The 27774-nt window shown below is 41.7% G+C and overlaps 1 protein-coding gene across 2 annotated transcripts in view; it reads right to left on the reverse strand.

The window, feature by feature from the left end:
- Nucleotides 1-26801, reverse strand: part of DCBLD2 (discoidin, CUB and LCCL domain containing 2) — a 60363-nt gene extending 33562 nt beyond the window's left edge. Inside the window, exon 1 of one of the 2 annotated variants that reach the window (XM_080375981.1) lies at nt 15401-26801. In XM_080375981.1, coding sequence (XP_080232107.1) covers nt 15401-15479 — 79 coding nt within the window. In that variant the 5' untranslated portion in view covers nt 15480-26801. Of the gene's footprint in view, nt 1-12532; nt 12806-15400 lie in introns of those variants that run through there. The other variant, XM_080375980.1, reaches the window with a different exon arrangement.
- Between the last annotated feature and the right edge of the window lie 973 nt (nt 26802-27774).

Genomic DNA, 27774 nt, shown 5'->3' on the forward strand with positions numbered 1-27774 from the left:
TCCCTAAGAGACACTGCATCCACTTTTTGCTTTTCTCAGTGTGGGCAAGAAAGTTTACACAACCAACATAACAATCCATGATTAAGAAGCAGGAATGAAGACCACTGAGACATCAAATTCTAAACAGCTTGTTCAGGTATTTCCAAATGTCCTTATTGGTATCCTCCAGACCCATTGCTTTTTCTACCAAAATCCACACAACTACATTCTTCAGAAGTAATCCGCTCCTCTGTCAGAATTAATTTTCTTAACAAGCCAACAAGTACACAGGCCACCTTCATCTTTATGTCCTTTATTTGCCTCAGTAACACACTGGTTTGCACATTTCATCCCATTACAGATGTTTCACACATAAAAAATCCCACGCTTCCACAGGTGAGACCATAGCTCAATAAACACTTGAAGGCACTTTAAATTAGTGCAGCCACAGACAAAGGCAAGCCTTGTCTGCCTCTAGCTTTTGGTGGGCCACCCGGGTGGGGTGGGGCGGGGCCACCCGGGCAGGACAAGGCCACCCTTATCTCGGGCCCGGATTATCTGCTTGCTTCTGGTCACCCTCAGAAGGGTGAGGAAACCTCGGACTGAGGGATAGGACAAAAGGTAAAGCACCACAGGCATTTTGCCTTTCACAACGTTGGCAGCTCAGTGCAGCGAGGGCCGGGGGCAGGACACAGCAGCCCATTCTTGCTCTTATAGCAAAAGTACAAAATTTAGATGCCGTTACAACAAAATTTTACTGTTCGCATCTACAATGCTAGCTTCATGCTAGGCTATTGATAATTAGTACTTTACTATTTTAATCTGTACACACAGCTTTTCAATCGCTATCTCTGGAAATGCAGTCTTTGCTTCCAGCCACTGAATTTTGCACAAAAGAGTAACATAGCCTTCCTAAATTTAACTTCCAAAATACAGTATAATTTTTAAAACAAATCAACTTAAATTCTTAAATCATCAGAGCAGATAAGCTTTTCTTCCTCTGCTATCATGTACTAACCTGACTACTTCAAAAAACCAGGAAAGATCAGCTGTACGAGACTGCTGCAGACCTTTTTCTTGCTGAAATCAGGAAAACGAGAGAAGTCCCCGGGGACAGCTATGACTTGCTTAAATAGTATGCAGGCAAAAGCAGCCTACAAAGACAGGCTAGCCATGGTGAAAAGTGATTTACGTGAGGACTCTCTAAGAGGGCTCTGTGTTCAATGACACATACCGCAGAAGCCCTCCTGAGCTGCTGCCCATGCTGAGTCACAGTGACAACTTGTGTTGTACCTTGTCTTTTGTCTGGCACATGCAGCTTGCCCACTTCCGAAGACATATCATTTACTTAGCAATCTGCACCAACACTTTCATAAAAATAAACGCTGCTGTGCTTCAGTGCTTTAAGTGCTATGCAGCAGAAACAAAGCTGATGAAGGAAATTAAAAATAACACACAGATGTTCACACAAAGCTCCATGAGAATAAGCAGCAGTCATGGTAAGAATAGGCTTCCAATCTCTTCTAAGGTCTTCAAACCCACCACCACACCAGGACCAAACGAAATTTCACAAGCCTTACATGTGTCAACAAAGAGGCAAAAAAATTCTCCAGATGACACCACAGTCATTTTCTTATCTCTTCTGTTACCTGTTGATAAATGGGACTACACCACCTACACTGCAGATCCATGGTGGCATACATGAACACCAAACTCAGCAGTACCATCTTGACTTTTATAAAGAGCTGCGACTTCTCGCCCTAGCCACTGCTGGTGCTTGTCATACCTGTGTTGAGCTGCACAGCAGTTTTATACCCAGGTTAGCTCCCTCTCTGCCTGTTCTTGAGTAAAGGTACAGGTATGCATCAACAGCAGTCTAACAGTCCCAGGAGCCTGTGCAATGGAGATGATGCAAGGTGGGGGCAGAGGGTGAGACAGCAGCTGACTGTGGCAAAAATCATGACTGGCTACCATGGAATCAACAGAAGCCAGCAGGAAGGAAGCTGATGGGTTGGGTACCTGATCAAAAAACAGCAGGGCATCTAGATGCTTTCAAAAAGAAAAACTCAACAGCTGGAATTATTTGCACCCCATAGCTGCACCAAGAAGTGACTTTAAATACCAGTTTCTAACCCTCTTTTAAAGTTTGCCATCCAACTGATGAAACAGTAACACTCCACATCCCTACAGCAGTATCTCTGTCTGTCAGTGTAGGTGACATACAGCATCATCTTGATTTCTAACACTGATTTTCAACTCTAATTGCAAAATTATGATGGGCACTATCTGGAGTTTTCCCCCTGTGAACAACATGGCTTCATTCTAGTGTAATGAAATATAATAGAGAACCTATTCTAAAAGATAATTAATTCCTGATTTTGCCTTGTAGAGGTTCCCTTAAAAGGAAGGGTGATTTCACACTTGTGACCTTCTATAAATACAATCAATGAAACAAACAATATGTGCTACTGAAACATAGGATGATTAGGAAGATAACAGTAAATTTACACACTTCAGTCACTGGTTTTTAAGTGCCAAAATTTATCACAGAAATATAGCAAGATCGTGTAGGAAGTCATCAGTGTGTGAAGCTCCAGTAAAAACGGCCTGTGAACTTTAAACCTGCCCATCAGCTTTGCTGTAACTCCTTCAAGGCAAGAAAAGGGTGTCTTGTGTTACAGAACTGCAGACCCTGAAATCAGCTCTTCAAAAAATGAAGAGATAAAGTAATGAAAATGCTTTATTTGACGTTTTCAATTATACTTGAGAAAAAGATAAAAACTCATCAGCACTGGACTTCATATGTAGGTGGTCAAACTGATTAAATTTAATGTGTCTCTCTTTCCACCCTTGTGATAATAATACATATTTTGGCACCTGTATACAATGGCATAAAAATATAAATTAACAGGTAACAGTGGTTCAAGGCTTCCTGGTTTCACAAAACTCACAGATTTGTAAAAGAAAAATTAAGCACCAGTGGCTTCTGTCCACCACACTGAACAAGGCAAGATGTTTTTCTCCACATCTTAAACATTCTGGAGCAAAGTTAAAATGACCAGACACAGCTTTAACTGGCTACAGTCCTGTTGAAGATGCACAGGTTGCCAACTATGAAAACCTTTGCGGATTTGCTGGCAAACATACATGCACAACATACTCCATACGCGTGTAGATCTCTGCAGCCAACTACCCTTCCACAGCCAAAATCTCCTGGCTCCTAGAAGGAACCAAGCAAAACCGTGACACTGCAATTCACCTTCTGTTTCCATTGCTCTCCTAATTAATCCTTCTACTCAAGATACTGAAAATCTTTCACCTCCTCATTCCTGTGGGGTTTCTCTATACAAAAAACATCTACATCCAAGCAGCTATACAAGTTACTTGTCTTGCCAAGTCTAATTAATATGCTACTTTAGTTCCACCTCAGTATAAAACTAGAAGTGCAAAAATAGGACGTATAAAAGAACTGTGACAAAACCGCTAAAACAGTTCAGTGTTCCTACCTCCCTTAGTATCTGAAGCTGCAACTGGGCACTGAAACAATTACTACCTGTACTCCAAGAAACATCAATTAAGAGACCTGAAAAGATTTCCTCTTCACAGTTAGGCAATGTCTGAGCTGTCAGGATTGCCCAGTCTAAAGAAAACCACAAATAGATCACCAATTATGAGGAGAAAATGTTAATTATTTTTCATCCCTAAATACCCTTTTACAAATCTGGAATAATTTTATAAAATATTTATTTACAAACTTTGTTTAAATGCCAGACTAAGATCAACAGTATTAGTCTAATATGACAGACAGCATCACTCTGAGAAGCTTTTACACCATCTTTTTCAAAATCAAGATAGAAGAGTTATCTGCTCAGAACCATTTACAAAAGCATACCAAGCTCTTCAAGTTACCCTTCCACCACTAATAATATTCCTCAAGGACGTATCAAAAGGGTATCTCCCACAGCACTTCAAGTAAAGAACCAAGAAAATCAGCATATCATTTAGGAAATGGTTCTATATGAAGAACCACTGTGGGGAAGAAGCATCAAAAAAAGAGAATCCATGTGGCCTCATGCACAATACATTGAATTTCAGCAAGACTGAGGATGCAAAGATCTGTAGCCTGCAGGATTATCACTCGGATACTATTCCAATCCTGGATGACAAAACCTCTTCCTTGAACTTAAAGTAAATTTGGAAAGAACTTCAAAAATCTGAGAGGAAGGTTTAGAGGGCAGATTAACAAGGGAAGTTATAAAGCAAGGAGGGAGATGTTTAATAAAGCATACAGATGATCTGACCACTGATTCAATTTTCATTTTTCAGTACGTATATGATGCAGCATCTCTGGAATATGGTTAACAGCATAGTCTCCTGTGATTTTGCAGGAGCTGAATTCAGTTTTCACATCACAAAGAATGCAGGAATGTTAAAATGTAATAAATTTACTTTAAACTTTTACTGCACAATTAAAAGTGTTAATACAACCAAAGATATTCACACAGAACAAAAAAACCCTCTGAAAATATCTGATTTTTTTTTAATGATAAAATTAACAAAACTGATGTAATACAGTCTTGCTAATGAAAGACAAACTTTAGTATGAAGAAAGCACTGGAGAAACATTTCTTAAAAAAAAAAAACAAAAAAAAAACCCCACACACAGGCACACACACCCCCAACCAAAGAAAAAAACCTCCAGACTTCCCAAAAAGAAAAAACATGTCAGGTTTGAACCTCTCTGACCCTAATTTATAGGTCATTTTACAGAAAGATAGATTCACAGTACTGAAGACCAGAAGTACCCTTTTAGGTTTGATTTTTTGTACGCCACAACTACTTACAGTTGGCTAATTATGATTCTAATCAAAGGGAATTTAAGATGTTGCATTAAATTTAACTTTCCAGAAAGTTTTCAGACTTCATTTAAAGGTATCTTGAGAGAGAGAGAATTTTTAACTATTTCTAAAGCTACCATGCTTTAAAAGTTTAAGAGAGGAAAACAAACAAGCAACCACCATCCAAGAAAAAAAAAAAACCAACAAAAAACAACCACGAAACCAACTGTTTCAAAGATATTCTTCAAAAATACGCCTACTTTATTTATGGCATATGGGCGAATTCCTTATTATTCAATACTACTATTGCCAAGAATGAGACAACAAAGTTCATAAACTTTATTCAGCTTACACAAAAACATCTACTAATGCAACAGCTATGTATGCTATTGTAACAGTTGTGCAGAACTGGAACTTTCCTAATTGTGTTACCCTTCAAAAACAAGACGCATGGAACATCTATTAATAGGGTAGAAGTTCATTCAGTCAAAAACTTGAAACTTTGTACTTTCAGTAAGATTCTAAGAACAGGGGTTCTTAATATCACCAGTCAAAAAAATTGTACAAAAATAGTAACTGACTGAGTCAAAATGCAGAACACCTATCATACACAGAGACCAGAGAACAGGCCAAAACATCCTCCTTGTGTTAGCAAAAATTAAAAGCAAGCACATCTGACAAGTATGCGTTCAGCCCCTACTTACAGATATTCTGCTTTCAGGAACCCTTTTTCTTGAAAAGGATTTACCCGACTAGAACAATTGCCAATGCACTTAGTATTATATTTTACATAGTTACTGTAAATGTATTTCAATTGTTTTACAGCTAGGGATGTCAACTCAAATTACAGTCTTACTGCAAACTCGCAACGAAAATTCTAGAAGTATGAGTTGTCACTTACTGTCAAAGATAAACACTGATGTGCTTGATTTTCAAGGTGCAACTAGTCTCAAGTCAAAGCAATAACTAATCACTGAGATTCAGCACGCATCGGCTGTTTGCTGGTCTAAGCCTCACAGTCTGCTAACTCATGGTAAATTTCTTTTATTCCAGTATTTGTAGAGAAAAAGGAATGTAACCCAAACAGAACTGATAACTAAAAACATGGAGATTTTGTAAGAAATGCCAACAGGAAGCATCCAAATGCCATAAGCAGTATCAAGTGCCTGTGTATAAATCCCAAGATCCAAATGATTGAAATAACCGAGATAATGGTAGCTAAACAAGTATGAATTATCTGCCCCTTAAATTCATTTTTTAGGAGTTTAGCAACCATAAAGAAATGTTACCCTTTTATAGCTCTTCACCAAGGGAAACTAAGTGATCATGCAAGGACATAGCACAGGTTAAGTGTTTCTTACTCATCCAAGGGTCGGGGTTTGTTTTCTTTTTCTAGACTAGACAAAGAATTATTCAAACAAAAGCAATATTCAAAATCAATGTTATTCTGTGGTCCAGATGTCAAATCACTACCATATTTTCAACTCTAATTTTTAATTCAAATAACATCAAATGTGTTCAAATATAAAGCAACAATGTGAATAGTACAGCTCAAACTGTTTGCCTCAAACAATGGAAGGCAAAGCACAAAGCTTAACAAAATCTGGTATTTCACATTCTTACCACATTAATGAACAGGCTTCACAGAAAATAACCCACCACACTGTACAAAAAAAAAAAGCACTGAGAACTTTATAGATCCTACTTTAATGCAAGTTTCTACACAGCCTTTTATGTTAACATTACTACTGCTCCCCCTCCCCACCTCCCTCAACCTCCATTTATTAACAAACCCGTGTTGCTTGGACAACGGTTTCAACAATACTACTATTCTCCAAAAAAAAGGACCACGGATGTTCCATAATATTTGATTAAAGAAATTAATCTAAAAGCAACTGTTAATCACAAAATGCAGGAGGAGAGGGAAATCCTTTGACTACAAAACAAATTCCAGGTAATCCTAACTGCTTTCCCAAAGCACAGGATGCAGCTACAAAAGTGGAGGTGACATGCAATTGCTTATTTTAAAACCTTTCACAATATGGATAAAATAACCAATAGAAATATTGATTATGAAGAAAAAATGGAAACATTTGTCAATATGTTGAGCAGCAATTCCAACAAGGATTGTGTTTGTACTGATTATCTAAGCTATCAAAGTTGATGCATTCAAGGCAGCACTGAACTAGCCGATGACTGAAACTATACAGAACAGCAGCGACACATTAAAAACCTAATGCAGGGGTCTTCAAACTACGGCCCGCAGGCCCGATACAGCCCCCCAGGGTCCTCAATCCAGCCCCCCAGTATTTACAGAACCCCCCTGCCCTGCCCCCGCCGGGGGTTGGGGGGGGGAAACCAAACAGCCGCAGATGACGTCCTGCCACTTCATCCGCGCACCGGCCCCCTGGTTAAAAAGTTTGAGGACCCCTGACCTAATGCATCATTTTGCAGAGTATAAAGCAGGTGGCAGAACTGCAGAAAAGCAGATGGATTATTACTCTCTAACGTGAATAACATAAAGGAAACATTTTTCCAAATCTTGAAAGCTGAATATATCCATTCAGTAGCAGGAAAACATTTTTCCTAAAGAATGCACTAATGTGCTAGAAGGTCACTGGCTTGAGATGCACACAGTAGCAGCATACAAGATTACATTACCTTTTTAACATGAGCTCAGATACTGGATTTTTATAGCCATGTACACAGAAGAGTATATATATATTTAAACCAAAGTGCATTGTATTGCTTAAATCCAAAGCAAAATGTTATACTTTCTGGGACCAAGTATAAGAACTCATAAGAGTATTTACACAAAATGGCGATTCTTTCCTTTAGAGGAGCAGACTATGCAAGCATGACCTCAACAGCCTCCCAAAGATGAGCTGGGTTGCACAGAATCGGTGCTATGAGGCACCCTCCCAGAAAGGATGGCTCTGCACAACACATGTACATACCTCTGCCCACCAGACCCACCTAACCACTTCAAATAAGGCTCAGTAAATGAAGGCGGAAAAACATCTTTGCTTTTTAGGTCTATACTTCCAACACCAGCTCACTTCCCCCCCAGGAACAGCATTCCTCCACACAATTCTCTAGAGCACTGCTCCTCCTCCTCCTCCTCACTGCATCTATCTTCAAGGTGCAATGCTGGGAAGTGAAAAAGAAAACCTGGATCAGCAGACATGTCAGCTAAGCCTGGCAGCACTTTAAGCCCTGGCCTTGAAAAATTCTTCTGTACTTCTCAGCACAAGGATGAAGGGGATTTGCTTCAGCACTCTTGCCCTACGTGGTACCAATCCCCAAATCCTCAAGAGTCTGTATTCTGCACAATTGCATCTGCAAAACACTCTGCATTCTCAAGTAAAACTGTCCTATTAGCAAAACCAAACAGTTCAATAGAGCACTGCCCTCCCCATCATAAAACACTTATTCCAATGTTAATTTGAGGGATAACAAATCTCTCATCCAAAGAGCTGGGGATCCTTTCAATCAAAATAATTCCTCAAGGGTTTGGCTGTGACTCCCTCCCAGATGAGCCCAGCCAAGGACAATGGATACAAAGGACAACGGGACACCACCCAATCTAATTTAGCAAGAGTAGAAAATGGCACTTGTATGAAGGCCAAGACAGACAATTGCTCATACAGCAGACAGTTTTGTGGTAGTGTTTTATATTCACAAGCCAGGAGCAATCTGCAGCAGGAGAGGAAGGGAGAAAAAAAAAAAAAAAAAAAAAGCACACCTGCAATGGGCTACCTTGGCAGCTGGAACCCTTGCCAGTCACCTGTTCCAAAAGGAAATAAACTCTTCCAAGACATCTATGGAGAAGCTACAACCTCTCTCCCTCCCTCTTGCCCAGCTGATGGATACGCAGCTCAACCAACCTTCTCTTTGTCTGCTTCCTTCTACCCAAATCAAGCCACCTCTCTTGCAAATCTATAGCTGGAGGACATTGTTAGATCCTTTCAGGCTTGAAGTTCACAACTGGAAGGTTATCTTAGTGAACAAAAGGGACAATTATTTCCAAATCTGAAACAAAGTTTAAGGAAATGAAGTTCACAAAAATCACACAGCTAGTTCTAGTCTTCCCACTTGTCTCAGGAACTCCTGAACTCAGCACACTGTAAACCAAATGCAGTACTTCAGTGACAAAGACACCCAGACACCCCTGCACAGTAAGTGGCCAGGAAGTCACAACAGTCGCAACAGTTGTTTCAGCCCCTAACATCTGGACAATCACGAGCCATTTCAGGTCCTACAGAAAGACAGAAGCTAAGCTGATGGATCAGCATGTGCTTAATTCTGGACTGGCCACAAGTCAAAGCCACCGCTGTCTACTGCCTTGCCGGATGGACAAGCCAAGGCAAGACCAGGAGCACTGCAGAGGGAAGGGGAGGGCACACGGCAAAACTAGAGAGGAACAGGAACACACAACAGGTCCAGGAATACTGCAGTTCAATCACAAAACACAAGACCATAGAAAACATTTCATTAGGTTGAATGTGCACAGAGCCATCAGTCCTTTCACTCAGCATTTCAGATCATGGTAACTTTGCACCATACATTCAAAAATTCTTTTCCTCTGCTACATTGACACAAACATTTTTAAGCTACAGTGACAAATCACTTTCTGGTACTTTCTTCAAAAGGTTTAAGTATATAACAACATCCCTATGGTTTGGTATTTTTTTTTACAACAAAATGTGGGAATCACATTTAAAACCAAGCACCCAGAGTAAATTTCTTTTAAATAAAAGGTTGAGGGGTGAAAAAAAAAAATCAATCTGCTTCAAATCACTTGGGATTCACTAGAGTTTATTTTTTAACTTAAAGCTTTATTCCAGCTTTATAAGCAAATCAGTATCCACTAGGAATCCCAACAGATGGCTACCAAACTACATGTGTGATGACAAAGTTCCTGGTCCGCAGACCCTGAGATCTTAGTACCTAAGTACTAAGGTACTTATAACTAAGACATTACTCAAGTTCTACTTTGATGAAAGCTAAGCAACCATTTCTCTCTTAGCTGTGTTCTTCTAAAGCCAAAAAAAGGTTAAATTTAACTGATGAACAGGCCACACCGAATTTGTATCAATAGCTGAATATCTGTTAAGAGCACTGCTTCTCAAAATGCAGTCTACAAAGAGCAGGAAGCTTACATGGACTGGCTTGCTTTCATTCACACCTGCTTAATTACATGAAAAATAAAACACTTGAAGTATTTTTCAAATAGCAGTTTCCTTGCAGCCAGGAGCTAGTCACTATAGAATTGTTTCAAAATCACAAGAGTTGACTTGCACAGCTGCCACTGGACAGTCCCCAACGCATGAGACCGTATGACAGCACCAGTTACTTTCTGTTGAGTCTTTTTCAGTGTTTCTGAAGGTGTTCAACCTCATGCAAAATGCTCATATTTTCCAAGACAGTGAGATGCTCAAGTTCAAGACCTTGACCAAAGAACGTGAGATACATACACAGAATGATCTTCAATATGATAGACAAAAAAAAAAAAATCCCACCCAAATCTGCCAAGGTAATACAGTGGGCTACTAAGTGAGAAGCATATTCACCACAGCAGTACCTGCACTTTTTCATCCCTCAAGTTTCCAGCTATCCGGAAAGGGAAAGAGAGAACATTTGACTCAACATTCAAAGGAAGTTTCAAATTGACCAAAATCATACGTTATTTTTAAATCAGTTCATACTAGGGAGGTGCTCTACAGAAAAGCATGTCAGAAATGAAAATACTGTATCTTGAAAACAAGATTTGAATACCATGTAGTATGTGAGGCTTAGTGCTGCTGAACGCTAGAACAGAAAATTAATAGTTGCTTATTAACAGACGACCAGCCACCCTAACGCAAGGAATGAGGCTAGGTTCCCACCTAGTATCACTTACCAGATTTTTTATAGAAGAGCTTAAAAGCAACTTTAACTGTGGAATTCCCTAAACCTTGGGTACTTCTATTGGCAATCTCAACACACTCTCTTAGAAGCCTGTGCATATATTTAATATATCAATTTAGTAACAGCTCTGTGCAGACTCTTCATGAGCAAGACAGCAGTTTCGTTTCCGTATGGGACTCCTTTACCCAAATTAGAACTATGCCAGCATTTAAAGATACAGGATATGCGCTCCCCAACCTTCTCTGGAATAAGATAAATGAAATATTTTGGCAAGGAAACAGTCCCTCACAAGCAGAACTTTTCTTAGAAGCTTCAACAGTTTCAATGACTGAAGGATACTTCAGTGTTTGTATTTGACAACACCAGAGACCCTAACCTTAAAACAAGCTGGGTTTTGATGCCAAATAAAATGAGATTTGTCAGTAAAGAGGTTCCCCTACTGCTCAAAAGAGAGACTTCTGTGCAAACTTTAAGCATTAACTGGAGGAACATCATAAATTGAAATTCTGGGAACAACCTCTTCAGTGGTTTCTCAGAGTATAAAAAGATGAAGTGACCAGCACACCCAAAAGCCTGCTGTCCACACAGTCCAACCTCTTGCTGCATGTTCCCACCCACTCTAGCACACCTCCAACCACTCTGAGACAATTCAACTCAATAATTTGGAGGAAAATTATGACTCCTCCCTCCCCACCCAGTTACTTCAGTTTTCTCCTAGAACAACAAACTCAGTCTGCTCACCAAAAGGTCAGACTAGTGTCAGGTCAGCACACACATTTGGAGTACGATGCTCCTACAGCAGGAACTGACACCTTGCTGCTGCCCCACTGACCTGGCAGCAGCCTTCAGAAGGCTAAATGTTAAAACTGTCCCATTTCCCCTCAAAAGCAATTGGGTCTTCTCCACTTCCATTATAAATTAAACCAAAATAAAACAAAACCAGGTATGCCAAAGTTTTATCAGTGTTAGCTTCGTGCATGTATAGGAATGTACTTAGAACTAAATGCGATCAGCTAGAAGTAAGCCGAAGAGGTAAATCAACATGACTAGCTTGCTCTACGGACACATCTCTGACCATTCTGCATTCAAAAAATTAAGTAAAGCGTACATTTAACAGCACGGTGCACACATTCCTGATTCCCTCTGTGCATTTAAATACAGCATTTGTGACATTCAAATATATTTCCATCTGAGACATACTGAAAGCTACACAAGAAGAGCGTTTAATTTCTGAAAGGAAGCAGAGCAGTGCAAGAAGCACGCAGGACTGAGGACCATAAAATTTCCATTCTCAACCCCTGCACCCACAGAGGCGAAAGTTTCACGACGTTGTCAAAGCACTGACTGCCACCGCCTTCCCCAGGCGTGTGACCGAAGCGACAGCTCCTGCGGCGCCCCCTCAGCTCCCGCCACGCCGGGACCGAGCCGCCGCAGCCCGCCCCGCGATCCCGGGAACCCGGCCCGCTCCTCCCGGCACCAGCGGGACGGGCGCCTCCACGCGTGGGCTCCCCTACACCGCCCCGGCGCGGCCCGGCCGCCACACGCAGCCCGCAGGGGAAACGCGGCGGCCTCCCTCGGCGCCAGGCCCCGCCGCCCCGCGCCCTGAGGCGAGGGCGGACAGGGCCCTTCGGGGAGCGGGCTCTTCCTTCGCCCCTGCGGGCCGGGGGGCAGCCCCGGGGTGCGGGCCCACGCCGGGGACGGCTGGGACTCCCCTCCCAGCGGCAGCGTCCCGCAGGGCCCGTCTCCCTCGACCCCCCCCCCCCCCGGCGGCCTGGGCAGCGCGGCCCGCCCGCCCCCGCACCCACCTTTCTGCGCCCCGGCGCCCCGTGGCAGCACCAGCAGCAGCAGGCTGAAGCGGAGCAGCGAGGTCGCCCGCCGGGTCCCCGCAGGGAGCGGCCGCCCCGGGCTCACCATGCCCCGCGGCGTGGCCGGCGGTCCCAGGGCATCGCGGGCTGCGGGGCGGCCGGGCCGGGCCGCGTCTGTGCCCTGCGCCCCGCGCCCGTCGCGCCGTGCGGGACAGCCAGCACCGCCCCTCGCCGCCCGCAGACGCCGCGGCCGCCCAACCGCTTCCGGGAGCGCGGCGCCGCGCCGCGCTCGCTTCCTGCCGGCCCGCCCCGGCCCCGGCGCGGCGCCCCGGGGGTTCGGCGCCACATCTCCCCGCCGTGCCACCTCCGCGCGCCCTCACAGCTGGCCGGGAGCGTTCCGCCCCGGCTGTTCCTTCCCGCCGGGGCAGCAGGGCCCGGCCGGCAGAACCGCGGCACAAGAGCGCTGCGGGCAGGGCAGGGCCGGGCAGGGCAGGACGGGCTGGTGGCCTGTGCCCCACAGGCGAGCGCCGGGCAGCGGGCAGCTGGCCCTGAGCTCCAAGCCATGCCGTTACAGCCCTTGTCATCCAGCTTCCCAGCGGTTACAGCGTGTGACTGCGAGGCTTGCTGCCGGAGGCTTGCATTCACCCATGGGGAATGGCACTTTTTTAAAAAGAAATGCGGTTATTGTACTGATTTACTTGTTAAGAAAGCTCATTTTGGAGAGAAAAGCACCCCAAGCACTAGTAGGATCAAAGAATCACCTTTCTATACCATCACCATCATCTTCATGGAAGGCTGCACCTCGTTACGTGTTTTCCAGTGGCAGGTGAAAGGAAGGTCATTTTCAGATGCTGATGAGACGGTGGCGATGTTCCCACAGGCAGGGTCCCACCCCTGCCTCCCTCTAGCAGGGCTGGAAGGACCAGAGGGAGGGTGAGAGCAGCACCCACACCAGACACTGTTTCACATGTCTTTCAGATTCAGAACTGAAACCTCAGCCCCCCACTGACCATTCTTACTCTCACCACGAAGCAGAAGCCACCTGGGACTTCCACAGCTGCTCCCAATGATCAGCCTCTCAGCCAGTGCAGGGTTCCTTCTGCTGTGGCAGGGCTGATGCAGGTCAGCCCCGTGTAATGCTGCTGTCCACCTCCAGCGGTTCCACTGTACAAATGTCTTAAGGAAGAAATCGTTCTCCGTTTCCTCTCCCAAATGGCTCTGTGAAACAGAGACTGCTTTCCTGGCCAGAGCTGACTCCACCGAAACAGCAGGAAAACCACCTCAGGAGCCAACCTTTCTTACCCAATCCACAGAGCTGCTTGAAGAACTACCTAGATGATGTTTACTAATTGTTTTAACATTACCATTCCTTGTTAAGATGCTATGCTCTGGACTTATGAAGGCTTTTTTCACAAAGGAACAGGCAGAGCGTTATCTGTCCTTCCTTGAGCCTATCAACCCTACCACTTGTGCCAAATCAGAGAGGAATCCAGAAGAGATCTGGTTGCTCAGACTAAAGAGAGAAAAAATTTGATGCACAGTTTTTACTTCTTTGGCCTGCAGTTGTTCCACAGCTGCCACGAGGTGGTTTCTCATATATTTAGGGAATGTTAAACACAAGTATTTAAGTACATTTCATATTTTTCCCCTTTTGAAACCTTTTTAGCAACACGGACAGAGACCCCAATGAATGCAAAGTCAATGGAAGGTTATCTCAGCTGAGGCTGTTTTAACTCAGTTTGTGAGATGTAACAGTACCAAGACATCCTGCAACACATAATGGAAGATGAATTAAAAGTAATTTATATGCATGCCTTTGTCTTCCATTCACCAGACACAGAGGTTTGTGCCACAGGTCATGTGAAGCAGTTATCTCACAACAATAACAGCCTCTCTGTACTACAGAGAGCACATTCCTAAGATCACTAATCATTAGTGGTATTTGTTGTGTACTGGAAAAACCACTCCTTGAATAATTTGTGGCTTAGTAGCTCCATGCATTAACACGAGCACCTGAACATCCTACGTATAAATCAGTAACAGTCTCTGGCAGACCTGACAGAGGTTTCCTCCTGTGTTATTTTGTGTTGTGAAGGCTATGTGTGGTGTTTTGTTAGCTTGATTTGACTGTTTTAAAGGTTTTTATTTGTTCATGTATAAAGGATATCTGGATCTGTGAGAGGATTGATTTTGAAAAGGGGTGTGAAAACTTGTAGAATTCTTAAAAGCAGCCAGAGGCCAAATTTGCTTGATCTATATTGAAAGTTTGCCCCAAAACCATATTCCCTGACCACACATGGTTTATGTGGAGCCCTAAGTTACATATTTTGCAAAGGGAACACCATCCTGATGGAAGCAGTGACAAACTATGAAAGGTTATACACCCTAAAAGCCTTAAAGGTCTATGGGATCTGAAAAACTTAGGAATATGGTCCCATTAGCAATGCAACTGTCTGGATGGCTTGTCTTGATACATCCGTTTTATGCAACAAAAAAATCTGAAGAATTAGATAAATCCAGATGGTCTCCCTGGCTTTCAGAATTTTCCTTCTTCCAAGAAGATTTCAGCACCAAATGCATTTTAATAGACCAGCTGCAGAGTACTGCATATTTTGGTCCGTGAGAGTTCCCAGGCATCTCCTCTGGGGGAAAACAGAACTGTACAACAAAGACTCCATTTTAGTTTGTGACTTAGAACTGTGCCCGTCATCAAATCAGAACAGATATATAACTAAAATGTTATGGGAAGCAAATACAAATATAATCTTATATCATACCAATATCAAAAGGCAAGTTGCCAACACATCTTAAATGAGCACAAGTATTTTTTTTCAAGATGGAAGACAGAAGAACAAACCAGCTTCTTACTTCTTATAGAAGAATGCTTAGCCAACTGAGCATTTCTGTAATGTTTCCTTCCCATTCTAGAGGTAACTATCATCTCCATCTGGTTCTCTCATTTTGCTTGAGAGGCTTCTGATGCATAGGGCTTCTTTCCCACTTTGGCTCTCTGGCTTTTGCATTCTTTTACCGCATTTCAGCTGGGGGGCAGGGCTGCTATTGAGAAGGAGCTCCACAGTCCAGAGAAACAGGCTGATGCAAACTTCCTGAAGTCCAACAGGAGCAATTGCAAGGTCTTGTATCTGGCAGGGAACAGCGCAGTGCAACAGTATGGGCTGGAGGCGGCTCCTAAGCAACCCTGCAGAAAAGGACATGGCCATCCTAGTGGACAATTTGAGCATGACTCAGCAGAGTGCCCTTGCAGCAATGGCGGCCAGAAGCACCTTGAGCCGTATTAACAAGAGGACTAGGGAAGTGATCTTTCCTAAGACTTCACCTGAATGCTGTGTCCAGTTTGGAGATCCCTCCAGTACAGAATAATACTGACGTATGAGAGAGAGTTAATCAGGTGGCCTTCAAAACAGCCAGGGGCTGGAGAATGTGATGCACATGAAGAATCTGAGAGAGCTGGGCATCTTCAGCTTGGAGAAGAGGAGGAGACCTTGTTGCTGCATACAAATACCTGACTGCAGGAAAGGATTGGAAGATGGAACTAGCCTCTTCTCAGAGGTGCACAGTGATGGCACAAGAGGCAAAGGACACAAGCTGCAACAATGGTAAATGCCATATTCCAGATAAAAGGGGAGAAAAAAACAGGGGGGTGGTCAAACACTGCAACAGGTTGCTCAGAGAAGTTGTAGAATCTCCATCTTTGGAGATGTTCAGGACTGGATGTGGCTCTGATCAACCTGATCCAATGAGTCCTGTTTTGAGCTGGGAGTTGAACTAGTTAACGCCTGAAGGTCCCTTCCAACCTGAACTATGATTGTATGATTCTAAGGCACCACATAACATACTGTGGAGAAGAGTCCTGTAGTGTAGTGACAGGGGATGTTCCAAATGTGCAAAAGAGATTTTCAACTTTCTGGTTTCTGTGGTTTCTTATTCATATTCTCTAATTGAAATAAGAATTTATTCTGGAAAGGTTGATTCTTCTGAACTTGAAGAAAAGGAATAATGCATTTAAAGTAGACAAATTATTAACTTCATGATATTTACACATTAGATCTTTGCTAGCACCTCCATCTTCTTATCCCTTAAATCTTTAGATGCCACATATGCACTAGATTTTTTCTGTGATGGTAAATACAAAGGCCCACCCACCCAGCTAATGCAAGTGCTGCATGTGCATCCAAGTGCCATATGTCTCCTTTTCTGATGTCAACAGAAGGTTATTACTAGCACTGTTCCTAAATAATCACTTGTGAGAAAGTCCAGATCTGTACACAGCTTCACAGTTTCTGCCATTCATTGAATTATTAAGATCACTTTACCTCCTTTTCCAGAAAACAAATTCCACTGTTTATGGCAGAATTCCAGCCAAAAGGGTTATGCTATCTACTTAATAAGCATATTCTTAGTTGCTTAGATTACAGCTACAGTGGCAGTAAAATCAATTTTGGCTGATAAATTTAGAGGTCTTAATACCAGAAAAATGAGAAACAAATGCCTCACACTATTGCACATTAACTTTGTGGAAGCGCTTTCTAAAACGTCCAGTATGTAGGTTAGATCTTGTAGTCTGCTGAGACATCATACCTAAGCAAGCAAATAACTTTAAGCATATAATACTCAAAAACTAAAGTGCAGAATTTTCTTTAGCCTGAATGTTTTCTAGCATTTGCAAGAGTTTAACAACAGTAAAGTTCACTCTGGAGTGAGGGACCTGAGTAAGGTTTTCTGCTGTATTTTAGTTCCTCCTAGTATTCTTAAGATGCTGTGTTGGACCAAACGCTCCTGGACATGGTGAACATCCAGCAGATATGCTGAAGATACAAACTTCTTTACTGCAATACAGGGATGTCTTGGTGCCACTCTAAAAAGATCGTTTAATGTTAAAGGAAATCTTTAACTTCCATGTTCATTAGGTAAGTTGGCCTTTTACCTGGGAGTGGACAGATCCACTGTCCTGCCCATGAATAACAGGACCCAACTCAGCAGGCAGGTTTGACATATGCCATGGAAAATACATGCCATCTCTAAAACTGTCCAGGCTTCATAGTATATAAAGGGATTATTTTTCAAAATACAGTTTATGATTCAACAGCTATAACAAAACTTGACTAAACCCCCACCCTTTTCTTATTATTTTTAATTATGAAAGTATTTGAATTAAAACAGAAACTTACTAAAACAGAAAAGTTACTGTTCTCCTTTGCCACAATTCTGCTTTTTGGAAAACACATTTTAGTAAGTGGTTCCATAGTACTTTAGCATAAATATCCAAAGAAAACCCTTGAAAAATTGTAACATAATCTACCATGAATTCTACAAAATGGAAACACCTCTGGAGCTTCAGGAGTTGACCATGACATTTCAAATGTTATTTCACTAACTGTTGTTAATACTAACCTACAGACAAGCTGAATGGTTGGTTCCTGCCTGATCTCGCAAACACTTCCAGAATCCTGCAGCATCCTCTGTGGCATTAGGTATATGTGTGATACTAAAAGACTGCAGCATCCAGGCCTTAGGATCTAGCTTTTGATGCTCTTGGCTACTCATTTTCATCTCATTTGGGCTTTCTAGTTTTTGTTACAGCTTTCAGTAAAAATCCTTCTGCTACTCTCTTTGTTTCCATTTCTTCTTGGTTCCTGTTTTAATTGCCTTTTAATTATGCTGATTTTTTTTAAGAATAAAAACAAATTCCAGGTTGCAGAATGGATTTGATTTAATCCTTTTAGAAAGGAAAATGGGTATCGATCGTATATTATTCACATCAATGGATGTAATTAATCTCATCCTTAGGAACACATTGACAAAAACACCACGATATATTTACCTAAGAATAGTTTCTATTCACTTCAGATAGGAGCCTCATGATTCTACATAAAACACATTTATTTGACACTCTAGTTATTTGTTTCTTCATTGGTTTTTGTTTTCGAAAGAGAATAAACACTGAACATTTAGTTCTGGGTTATTTTGGTAAGACACGTCTGTTAATTTTACTGTGCCTAAAGTCATTATCAGGGAAAAATGGTAGCATAATTTCAAAGAATAATTTTATTTAAATTTTCACTGCATTGTATACGTGAAAATTCAGGGATGCTGAGGGAAAAAAATTAAGCTATTTTTTGCTTATTTAAACATGGTAACATAGAGAAGAAAAATATTAGGGAGGATCTCATACTGTCTTCTACCCTTGAACGAGCTCACATTTATTGGATCAATGCCCAGTATTACAAAGATCCTTCAAGCAAAACCAGAAAAATATTAAAGACAAATCTTATCTTGTAACCCTGGGTTTAGTACTCTTAAATAAAAGTAGTATTTTGAAGTACCAAGCAGTCTAAATTCCCTGGATGCAGTGAATCCTATGACTCACTGAAAGCTGAAGGAGGAGACTATGATTACCACAGGATTAATCCAGCATATAAACTCAGGCAGGATTTTAATCATGGACTTCACTTCTGTGGGAAGGAAGAGCACACTTAAATGGAAGTCTGTAGCTGTTTTGTTGAATTTGGAACCATGAGTCTGCTGCTTCAATTATTTCCATATATTTAATCTCTATTTTATAGTTAACGTATTGTTCTCCACATTTTTTGCAATGTTTTACATTTTTGTCTCATTTGGACTCAAGTTTCCTGTTTTAGCTTCACTTCTTCTATGCAAAGCCCAGGCTGAAACAGTCTTTCATGACCTGTGCACCTCCTCCAAATTCTGTATCTTCCCTATATTGTGCTAGTCCTCCTCCTCTGCCTGCATCCTTGCAGGCACTCACTGTGCCTCTGAAGTACTTTAGTCACTGTACCAGATTTAATCATAATTTGATTTTACACTGATTCCTGCTTCCAGTCTCATTGACCAGGTAACTAGAAACATTTTAGATGTCTGGCTCCTCAAAAGATGCATCTCTTTATTGATATGTTTATATGCTTGAGGAGAGCATTTATGAAATTAGGAAAATAATTAAGAGCACCCTTTCCTCCACCCTTATGAAGATGAAAGACCGGAGTTGTGTCACATGTTACAGGCCTTTATAGCCAACCTAAAGAAAATACTATATACACACGTCAGTGTCAGGTAACAAGAAAATATTTAGTTGTAGTGTAATTTGTGCCTAATGCTGTTTACAGGGGTGCCTCAGGTGTAAACAGAAACTTGAGATGAAATTATAATGGCACAATCTGGGGCCTGTGAAGACAATGTCTGGAAGCTAAGATCCAAAGAAATCACAGAATCAGAGAATGGTTTGGGTTGGAAGGGACCTTAATGATCATCAAAGCCACAGGCAGGGACCCCTTCCCCCAGCCCCGGCTGCTCCCAGCCCCGTCCAGCCTGGCCTTGAGCCCTGCCAGGGATGGGGCACCCACAGCTGCTCTGGGCAGCCTCTGCTGCCAGCACCTCACCGCCCCCACACTGAACCATTTCCTCCTCACACCTGATCTAAATCTCTGCTCTTTCAGTTTAAAGCCACCACCCCTGGCCCTATCACTACATGCCCCTGTACAAAGCCCCTCTCCATCCTTCCTGTTGGCCCCTTCAGGTACTGGCAGGCTGGTAAGGTCTCCCTGGAGCCTTGTCTTCTCCAGGCTGAACCACCCCAACTCTCTCAGCCAGTCTCACAGGAGAGGTGCTCCAGCCCTCTGACCATCTTTATGGCCCCTCCTCTGGACTCGCTGCAACAGGTCCGTGTCCTTCTTAGGCTGGGGTCCCCAGAGCTGAACGCAGCACTCCAGGTGGGGCCTCACAAGAGCCGAGTACAGGGGGAGAATCCCCTCCCTCGACCCAACCTGCTGATCACATTTCTTTTGACGCAGCCCGGGATTTGGTTGGCTTTCTGGGCTGCAAGTGCACACTGCTGGGCCACGCTGAGCTTCTCATCCACCAGCACCCCAAGTCTTTCTCTTCAGGGCTGCTCTCAGTTCATTCTCTGCACAGCCTGTATTTGTGCTTGGGATTGCTGCCACCCACGTGCAGGACCTGGCACTTGGCCTTGTTGAACTTCATGAGGTTCGCATGGGCCCACCTCGCCAGCCTGTCAAGGTCCCTCTGGATGGCATCCCTTCCCTCCGGCATGTTGACCGCACCACACAGCTTGGCGTCATCAGCAGACTTGCTGAGGGTGCACTCAATGGAAGGGTGCAAAAAGGAAGACCTTCAAACAAAATTTTCTGTATTGGAAATAGAGGCATTCTTCTGGTTTTTGCAGATGAGATGAGTAATCTCTGTAGCTAATACATTCAGTTTTTTCAACACTTTATACTTTGCCTGTTCTTAAAATTGTTATTCAGAGTATGAACATACTGATATCAGCTCTCTCTTCCAGGTAAAGAATTTGGAGAGCAGTCTAATTTTTTTTGTCTGATTTATTATAGTCCCACCAAAGCAAACTGAGCTTGCTGAGCTGCAACCACATCAGTACTGTGATGAGTAAAATGACTTGTAATGAAAAGAGGAGAATCAAAACATGAAAATATATTCTAGAAACACCAGATCACTGATAAAAAACTGATTATATCTTTTGTAATGTACCTTATGTGCTGCTGACAGACAGCGCAAACTGGTGCTGCTGAAATACAGAGCTAAAACTGCACACAAAAATGACTCCGCTTCAAGAAAATTTGTGTAGCATTTAACTGAAATAGCAGAAAAATCACAATTTTAAATGGGAGGAAGCCTAAAAATATTAAAAGCTTTTAAATAGATATTGTACTATACTAATAAAGACATACATGAAAGTGAGAACATATGATCAAATTTAAAGAAGAAATAGGGCTGTTATGTATGAAATCCAAGCTTTATGCACAGGGCTAATCCTTCTCCCTGGAAAACAGCTTTGCCAGTCACTACAAAACCTAGGAAATTTGTGTTGCTTTGTGTTGTTGCCAGCACTTAGATGCTGGTAAGCAATGACTGTGCAGGAGTTTAGAGAATCAAAATCCAAATTGAAGAAGAAATAATTTGTATATATATATATATATATATATATATATAAAACCAACAGATGTTACAGAAGAGCAAGTTTCTGGCCATTATGATTGTTGAAATAATTTTAAAAGATGGCCCAAATCAACCAGAAAGTTTGATAAAACAAAAGATAGAAGAAAAAATCATGTTCCCTGGCCCCACAACTTAAAATAGTATTGTGCTTTTGGCCCTAGTGTTTTTTGAAATTTGTGACTGCCAATACTCAGTTCCCTAGCCCCTTTCCATTTCCAGATATGAGGCAAATACAACACACACTCTTAAAGTGCAATGCCACAGCTTCTCTGCCAACACATGCCGCAAAGTGCTTCATGCAAGACTTCAGGAGAAAGATGTTAGTTCAACAAGACTGCGAGGTAGTAGTGTCAATCTTTTCTTCTGTGAATGAGATGTGACTTACACAAATGTTACTGAAAACTGATTTGGAGAGAGTCATGAAGAACTTGGACAGCCAGTTGCAGCAGATGAGAAGAAAAAGGTTCACTAAAACATCTTATGGGCGAACTTAAAGGGAAGGAGGTTACAGTACTGAGCATCAGAAGTTTAGAGCAATATGCAACAAGCCTCCTGAAAGGAGGCACAGAAACATGGAAATTTTTTTTTTCCTGGGAAGTCCTGGACTGAATGTATATGTGCAGTAGTTCCACTAAGTGACAAAGGCAGCATGGCATCCCAGCCTGCTTTAGCAGAAAGGAAAGGTAGGGAATCCTGGTCAAAAAGGTTGAGTAGAAAGGAGCGTGGCCGATACTTTCTGTGTATTTCTAAACGTCAGGAATAAAAGCCTGCAGCTGTTTTTGTGTTGAGAAGGAAAACAGTGTCTTACCAGAGAAACTAGAAATATATTTTGGTGCTTAAATAAGGTCACTAAGTAAATTATATCTCAGTGTAAGCAGAAATCTCACAGAGTCCAATTCAGTCCAAGGTGGTGTCAAAGATGGAGATGTTTTGGCGGCAAGTTACATACTGAAATAAGTTCAGTCTCTTGAACAACTTTACAGCAACAGAAGGGAGAAGATGGACTAAAAGAAACACTTATTTCATCAAGACCATGAAACCCTCCTGTAGCCTCTAGTACAAGCTGTAACAATCACCTCCAGTATCCCTAGGCAGCACTAGGACCTTCATTTGTATGCCTGTGCGAAGAGAGTTCCATAGGATGCATTTACTGTTGCAGTAACTGATTTACATTCAATCCACTGTAATAAAGGCCAGGTGAACACACCTATTATGCAAATAAATGCCCAGAGACAGCAAGGACGTCAGTACCTTGAAGTGGCAGGAGGAACAAGTGCCATTCTGTTCAGCGTGCCTCTCTCTATCCCTTGACCTTTCAATAGCTTTCTTGCTTGCAAATTCATATTCCAGGGGATGGGTACAGCCAACTGGAAAGTGACGAATTTGGTTAGGAAACACTTTATGTCACAGCTGAGACAGCTTGCACAGGGAAAGATACACTGGGGGTATAAATGGTGTTCAGTAAGTAAAAGCCTTATTACCTTTAGGCTTTTAGTGCCTATAAGTCTCAACAGTTTAAACGAACAGGCCTAAAATGCATTGGTTGTTAAGCCAGAGAAGGACTTACTTCAATGAAATGCAAGTAACTGGGATATCTATGGTTAGGGAAAGAAATACAAACAACTGCATGTAATTATCAGGAAAATATACTTAATACAGAAGATGGTCTAGTTATGTATCTTTGTCATTTTGTTTGTCTTCTTAAGAGGTGAATGTAATATGAAATTAAATATTAGTCATACCCTTCAAAAGCAGAAAGCAAACCACGGACCTTCAGAGGTGAATCCATTCCCTTCAGCTTAGGCTAAATAACCAAGCTCCCAGAAATCTGTGGGACAAGAACAGTTATAAAGGAAGAGTTTTTTCTGACCAGCAGAATTGCGTCAATGTAATTGTGCCATTCTATCTGAAGAAGCTTACATTCAAACATTTTACACCATAAAAATGATAATATTGTACTTCTGGTATTTAAATACCATAAACACTGAAGATTTTTTTATAAAATCTCATTTGAAGGGTGAATACTGGGTATTAAGAGAGATTCAGTCAGGAGGTAGTCCCTGAGCCTTAGAGATGGCTGTATGACCTGAGAGCATTGTGAATATTTGTATCTTGCATCCACTGAAATAGATTGTTTTACCTGTACGGGATTAATGTGTAGGTTTTCTATGTTCTTTCTTCTTTTGGCTAGAATAGAGACATAATTTGGGGATGGACGGATGGGGGGATGACACATAACACAACAAAACCAAACCACCCCATATGGTAATTAACAAGTTAATATATTAATAATTGCACACACGCATATATATATATATATATATATATATATATATAAAAGAACTAGTATATTAGGAAGGTAAAATCAGTATTTCCATTGGATTTTCAGAAAGTAGGGAGATCATAATTCCCTTCTGTCTGGGAGAGTTGCATATTCAAAATCTTTTTCCCAGGACAACAGATAATATAGACTTACAGCCTCCATTTCGTAAATCATGTGAGAAGGGCCCAAAAGCCCTGGAGACTTCCTGAACTTTGGGAAGCTTCAGATCTGACTCAAACTTTGTGGCATAGGCCCATTTCTGAAATCCGTACTTGATTGTCTTCTGCAGTGTCAAACAGATGCAGTTCTACTTCAGTGGGTTCATTTCTGAAGTTTAGCCCCTGTTGAAGGAAAATGCTTATGTACAGCTTTTCTCTTGCTAATGTTTCCTTTTATCCTAGGGATGCTTGCCCAGATTTTTTGGTAGAACTGTTTCCTTCTCACTCTGTACTGAGCTTGAAGTTCATGGTTTACACTGCAGACCTAAAGAGGGACTTGTGTGCCTGAAACATTCTTTCGTTGCCTCTCACTGGCCTGATGAAAAGACATTACTTCTTCCTACAGCCCTTGCCTGCACATCTGCTGAGAGAGAAAATGCAAGGCATAATGAGAGCAACTCACAGCTGGCTCAACCTGGAAACCCTCACAGAAAAAAATGCCTTTACAGTCAGCAGACAACTTGCCTAATCTGACACGTCAGGTTTTGGCCCGACACTTCTAATATAAAGCCCCTCCCGGAAGACCTGAACCAAAATACCCAAGATTAATAAATATCATATTTATGTATAAAACAGACTAAGGGACACTATTTGACCTTTTGGTAACTGACCTACTAACAAAAGCAAGGTCTTGCAGGATGTACCTCTTCATGCTCAGTGTGGGGCAACAAGCCAGTATAACATGTGCTTAGTATTCATCGCAAAGCAAATGTACACTGCTGATACCATGAATCAGCTTGTCCAAGTGAATAAAATGTCAAAAGCTGATGTAAGAAAGCTTGGCTTTAAAAGCAAACATTTCATATGGATCTGCATGGGTCCATCTAATGATGGATTAGTTAATTAGCTGGAAGATGGAGAATGACTCCAGCCTAACGTTTGAGGGGGGAATGCATGTGAATCTAACAACATACACAGAAAGAGTGTAAAGAAATATGGGAGCTAGTACTACAAATATCAATCACCTACCATTGGTGCCTCAAACTTCAGTATGCGATACTAAATGGAACAAATAAAAATCATTTGGTTTTGAGTCCTACCTACAGGTTGCAAGCTGTGCCTTGAAAGTAATTTTTTTTTCATTTACAGAGCTGCTAAATGGTAGGTAGCATTTCTTCCTCCTTCCCCTCCTTGGCTAAGCCACAGACAGGAACACTACCTAAAAGACAGAAATTAGCTGGAATTAATTTCAGTGGAATAGGTGCAAAGCAGTGCAGCAGTGCTTGAAATCCGGAGTTACATATGGGTTAAAACTGAGGAACAGTCAGTAAATGGTGCTTATTTAATGAGGAGTAGAACATCTGTCAGGGAAAGAGGAGGTAGGGACCACTGACACATGGAAGCTACAGATGGAAAAAAAATCTCTGCTAGCCAGCCTAAAAATACAGGACCTATTATATTGCTTTGTCAAATCTGCTTTTAAAAGTACAAGGCTTTTCTGCTTCCAAGATTCCCTCTGGAAGATTTCTCTGGACTGTAGTGTATTTTGGTCTCACTATATCTTTTCCTGATAACCTTTTTTTTTTTTTTTTTAAAACCTGAATTTCTTCCCACAGTTACTAGCACAACCCTTAGTAACAATAAAAATTAACCTCCCTCAGTAGCTTTCCCTGCCTTTCTTTTAGGGTCACATTCTCTTCTGTTTCTCAGCATATCATGCCCTAAATTTGCCCCATTGGAAATCAGCAGGACTATTCAACGGGTAGGGCTCTAGCCTTAAAGAATAAAGTGGGCATCACTGGAATAGGTACAATGTGTCTTGAAAAAAAATGAGACAAACATTTTTTGATTGGGAAGAAAAAACTATGTATTGAATTAATCAGCCTCTTTGTCACTATAAATCAGAGACTTCCAGATGACAAGGAGTTCATCCTTCTCAGAGCTAACATTAGAAGCATAGTTCAGTACACTGATGATACATGGCTGGCATTGTCAAAAGTATTTGAACACTCATACAGACTAGAAACCAATCCGCTTTATATGCTCCTGCCCCCCCCCCCCCCTTTTTTTTTTGTTCTTTTAATCATAGCTATTAGAACTACTGTTGTGATTTACACCTTCTGGTGCATCTTCCCTCCTGTAGTCTGTGTTCATTTAGGGATGGGACTGTCATTTACTAGATGTCTGCAAAATGCCAACCACAGAGACCTCCCTGAGGACTCCAAAATCCTTCTCATTCCCTTTCATATAGTGTCTAATAATAAGCAAGAGTCAAGACCACAATTCTTCAGCAAATTCCATTGCTATAGAATCATGATATACACGAGGCCCTAATAATATCTGTGTATTTTGTACATAATTTTGTTCCTAGACAACTGCACACAGGATCAAGCACCATGGGAGTTTAGATCATTTTGTTTCCTATGCATTATCTAACTGAGGGATTGCATGCAGGCACAGAGTGCCTCCCGCGTTATCAGGAAGCATCTGGAAATTTGACCCATATTTAAGAATGAAGTTGTCTGCACCAAGTCTTGAATGTAAAACTTCTGCTTGTTTACAATGTTTGTCACCAGACTTTATTATTTTATTTACTTTTTATCATCTCACAAGATGCTACTTTAGTTTTTCATTTTACACATTTTCACATTGCTGTAATCTCTACTCTTTCTCATTCAAATCTATTTAGCTATCTGTATCACTGCTCTGAAACAAATTCATGAAACTCCTTTTTTTACACCAGACTTGACAGTGGCCTCAAAGGGCTTGATGTATAACACCAGCCTGATTCTCATCTCACATAAATCAGAAAAACTCTACTGAAGTTGCTGGAGATTCATAGACTTCCACAAGCTGGCCCTTTACACCCTTTTTGTCTAGGGAGTCTGTAGCATTAAAATGTAGCAGCGTTTTTGTAGCTACAATAGCCTAAGGCTGTAAGCAAGGCAAGGAGATAACCTCTTTCTAGAAGGGCTGATACAGCTAGCAAAACCCATACTTGTCTGCCTATTACAAACCTTTTCTACAATGGGTAGTGTAATGAAAGGCACGACTTTCTAAAAACTATGCCTAGCTACCCTAAAAACTTAAGGGTAGCTCCTAAGCAATGGTTCGCTCTAGAACCAGCCAACACTGTTCCTTTAATTTTTTACTAAGCATTTCTTATACTATTGTGAAGGGATCCTTGTCTCCTACCAAATATGCCCTGCATACGTTCAAACGTTCCCAGTCTCTGGTGCTCCCTCTTTATTACCTTTTCTTCGTATTTTGCTTTCCAGAGGCTGGTGCTGTTGTGTATTATGTAATCATCCTCTTCTCAAAACTCACCACAATAAAAATATTAGTGCTTGCTTCTCCAGGGCTAAAGGAAATCCTAAGACAAGCCTTCAGAGTTTTTTGTCTCAGAAAGTACTTTGAGGTGCCCATGGGTGAGACTCTGAGGAACCCTACATGTGGTGTGCTTCTAGAGAAAGTATGATCAGATTTCCTAATGTCTTATGCATTCTTTCAAGCCACCTAGCTTATAATTTCATCAATCCAAACATTCGCCCTTAAATTACTAGAAAATGTTTGTTCCCAAGAGAGCAGAGTGTGTTCTGTGTTTATCAGGAACTGGCTGGCTTGTGGAATGGGTATTGCTGTGAGTAAGAACCCTGGAATGAAAAGCTGAATCCTTCCTCAAAAGCCTGCTTGCTTGCTTTCCTTTTGGTTTTTGGCTCAGGGAGGATATTGACACCATTTGCTCAGTGCTC

This window comes from Falco punctatus (genome assembly GCF_963210335.1).
Source record: "Falco punctatus genome assembly, chromosome: 2".
Taxonomy (NCBI): Eukaryota; Metazoa; Chordata; class Aves; order Falconiformes; family Falconidae; genus Falco; species Falco punctatus.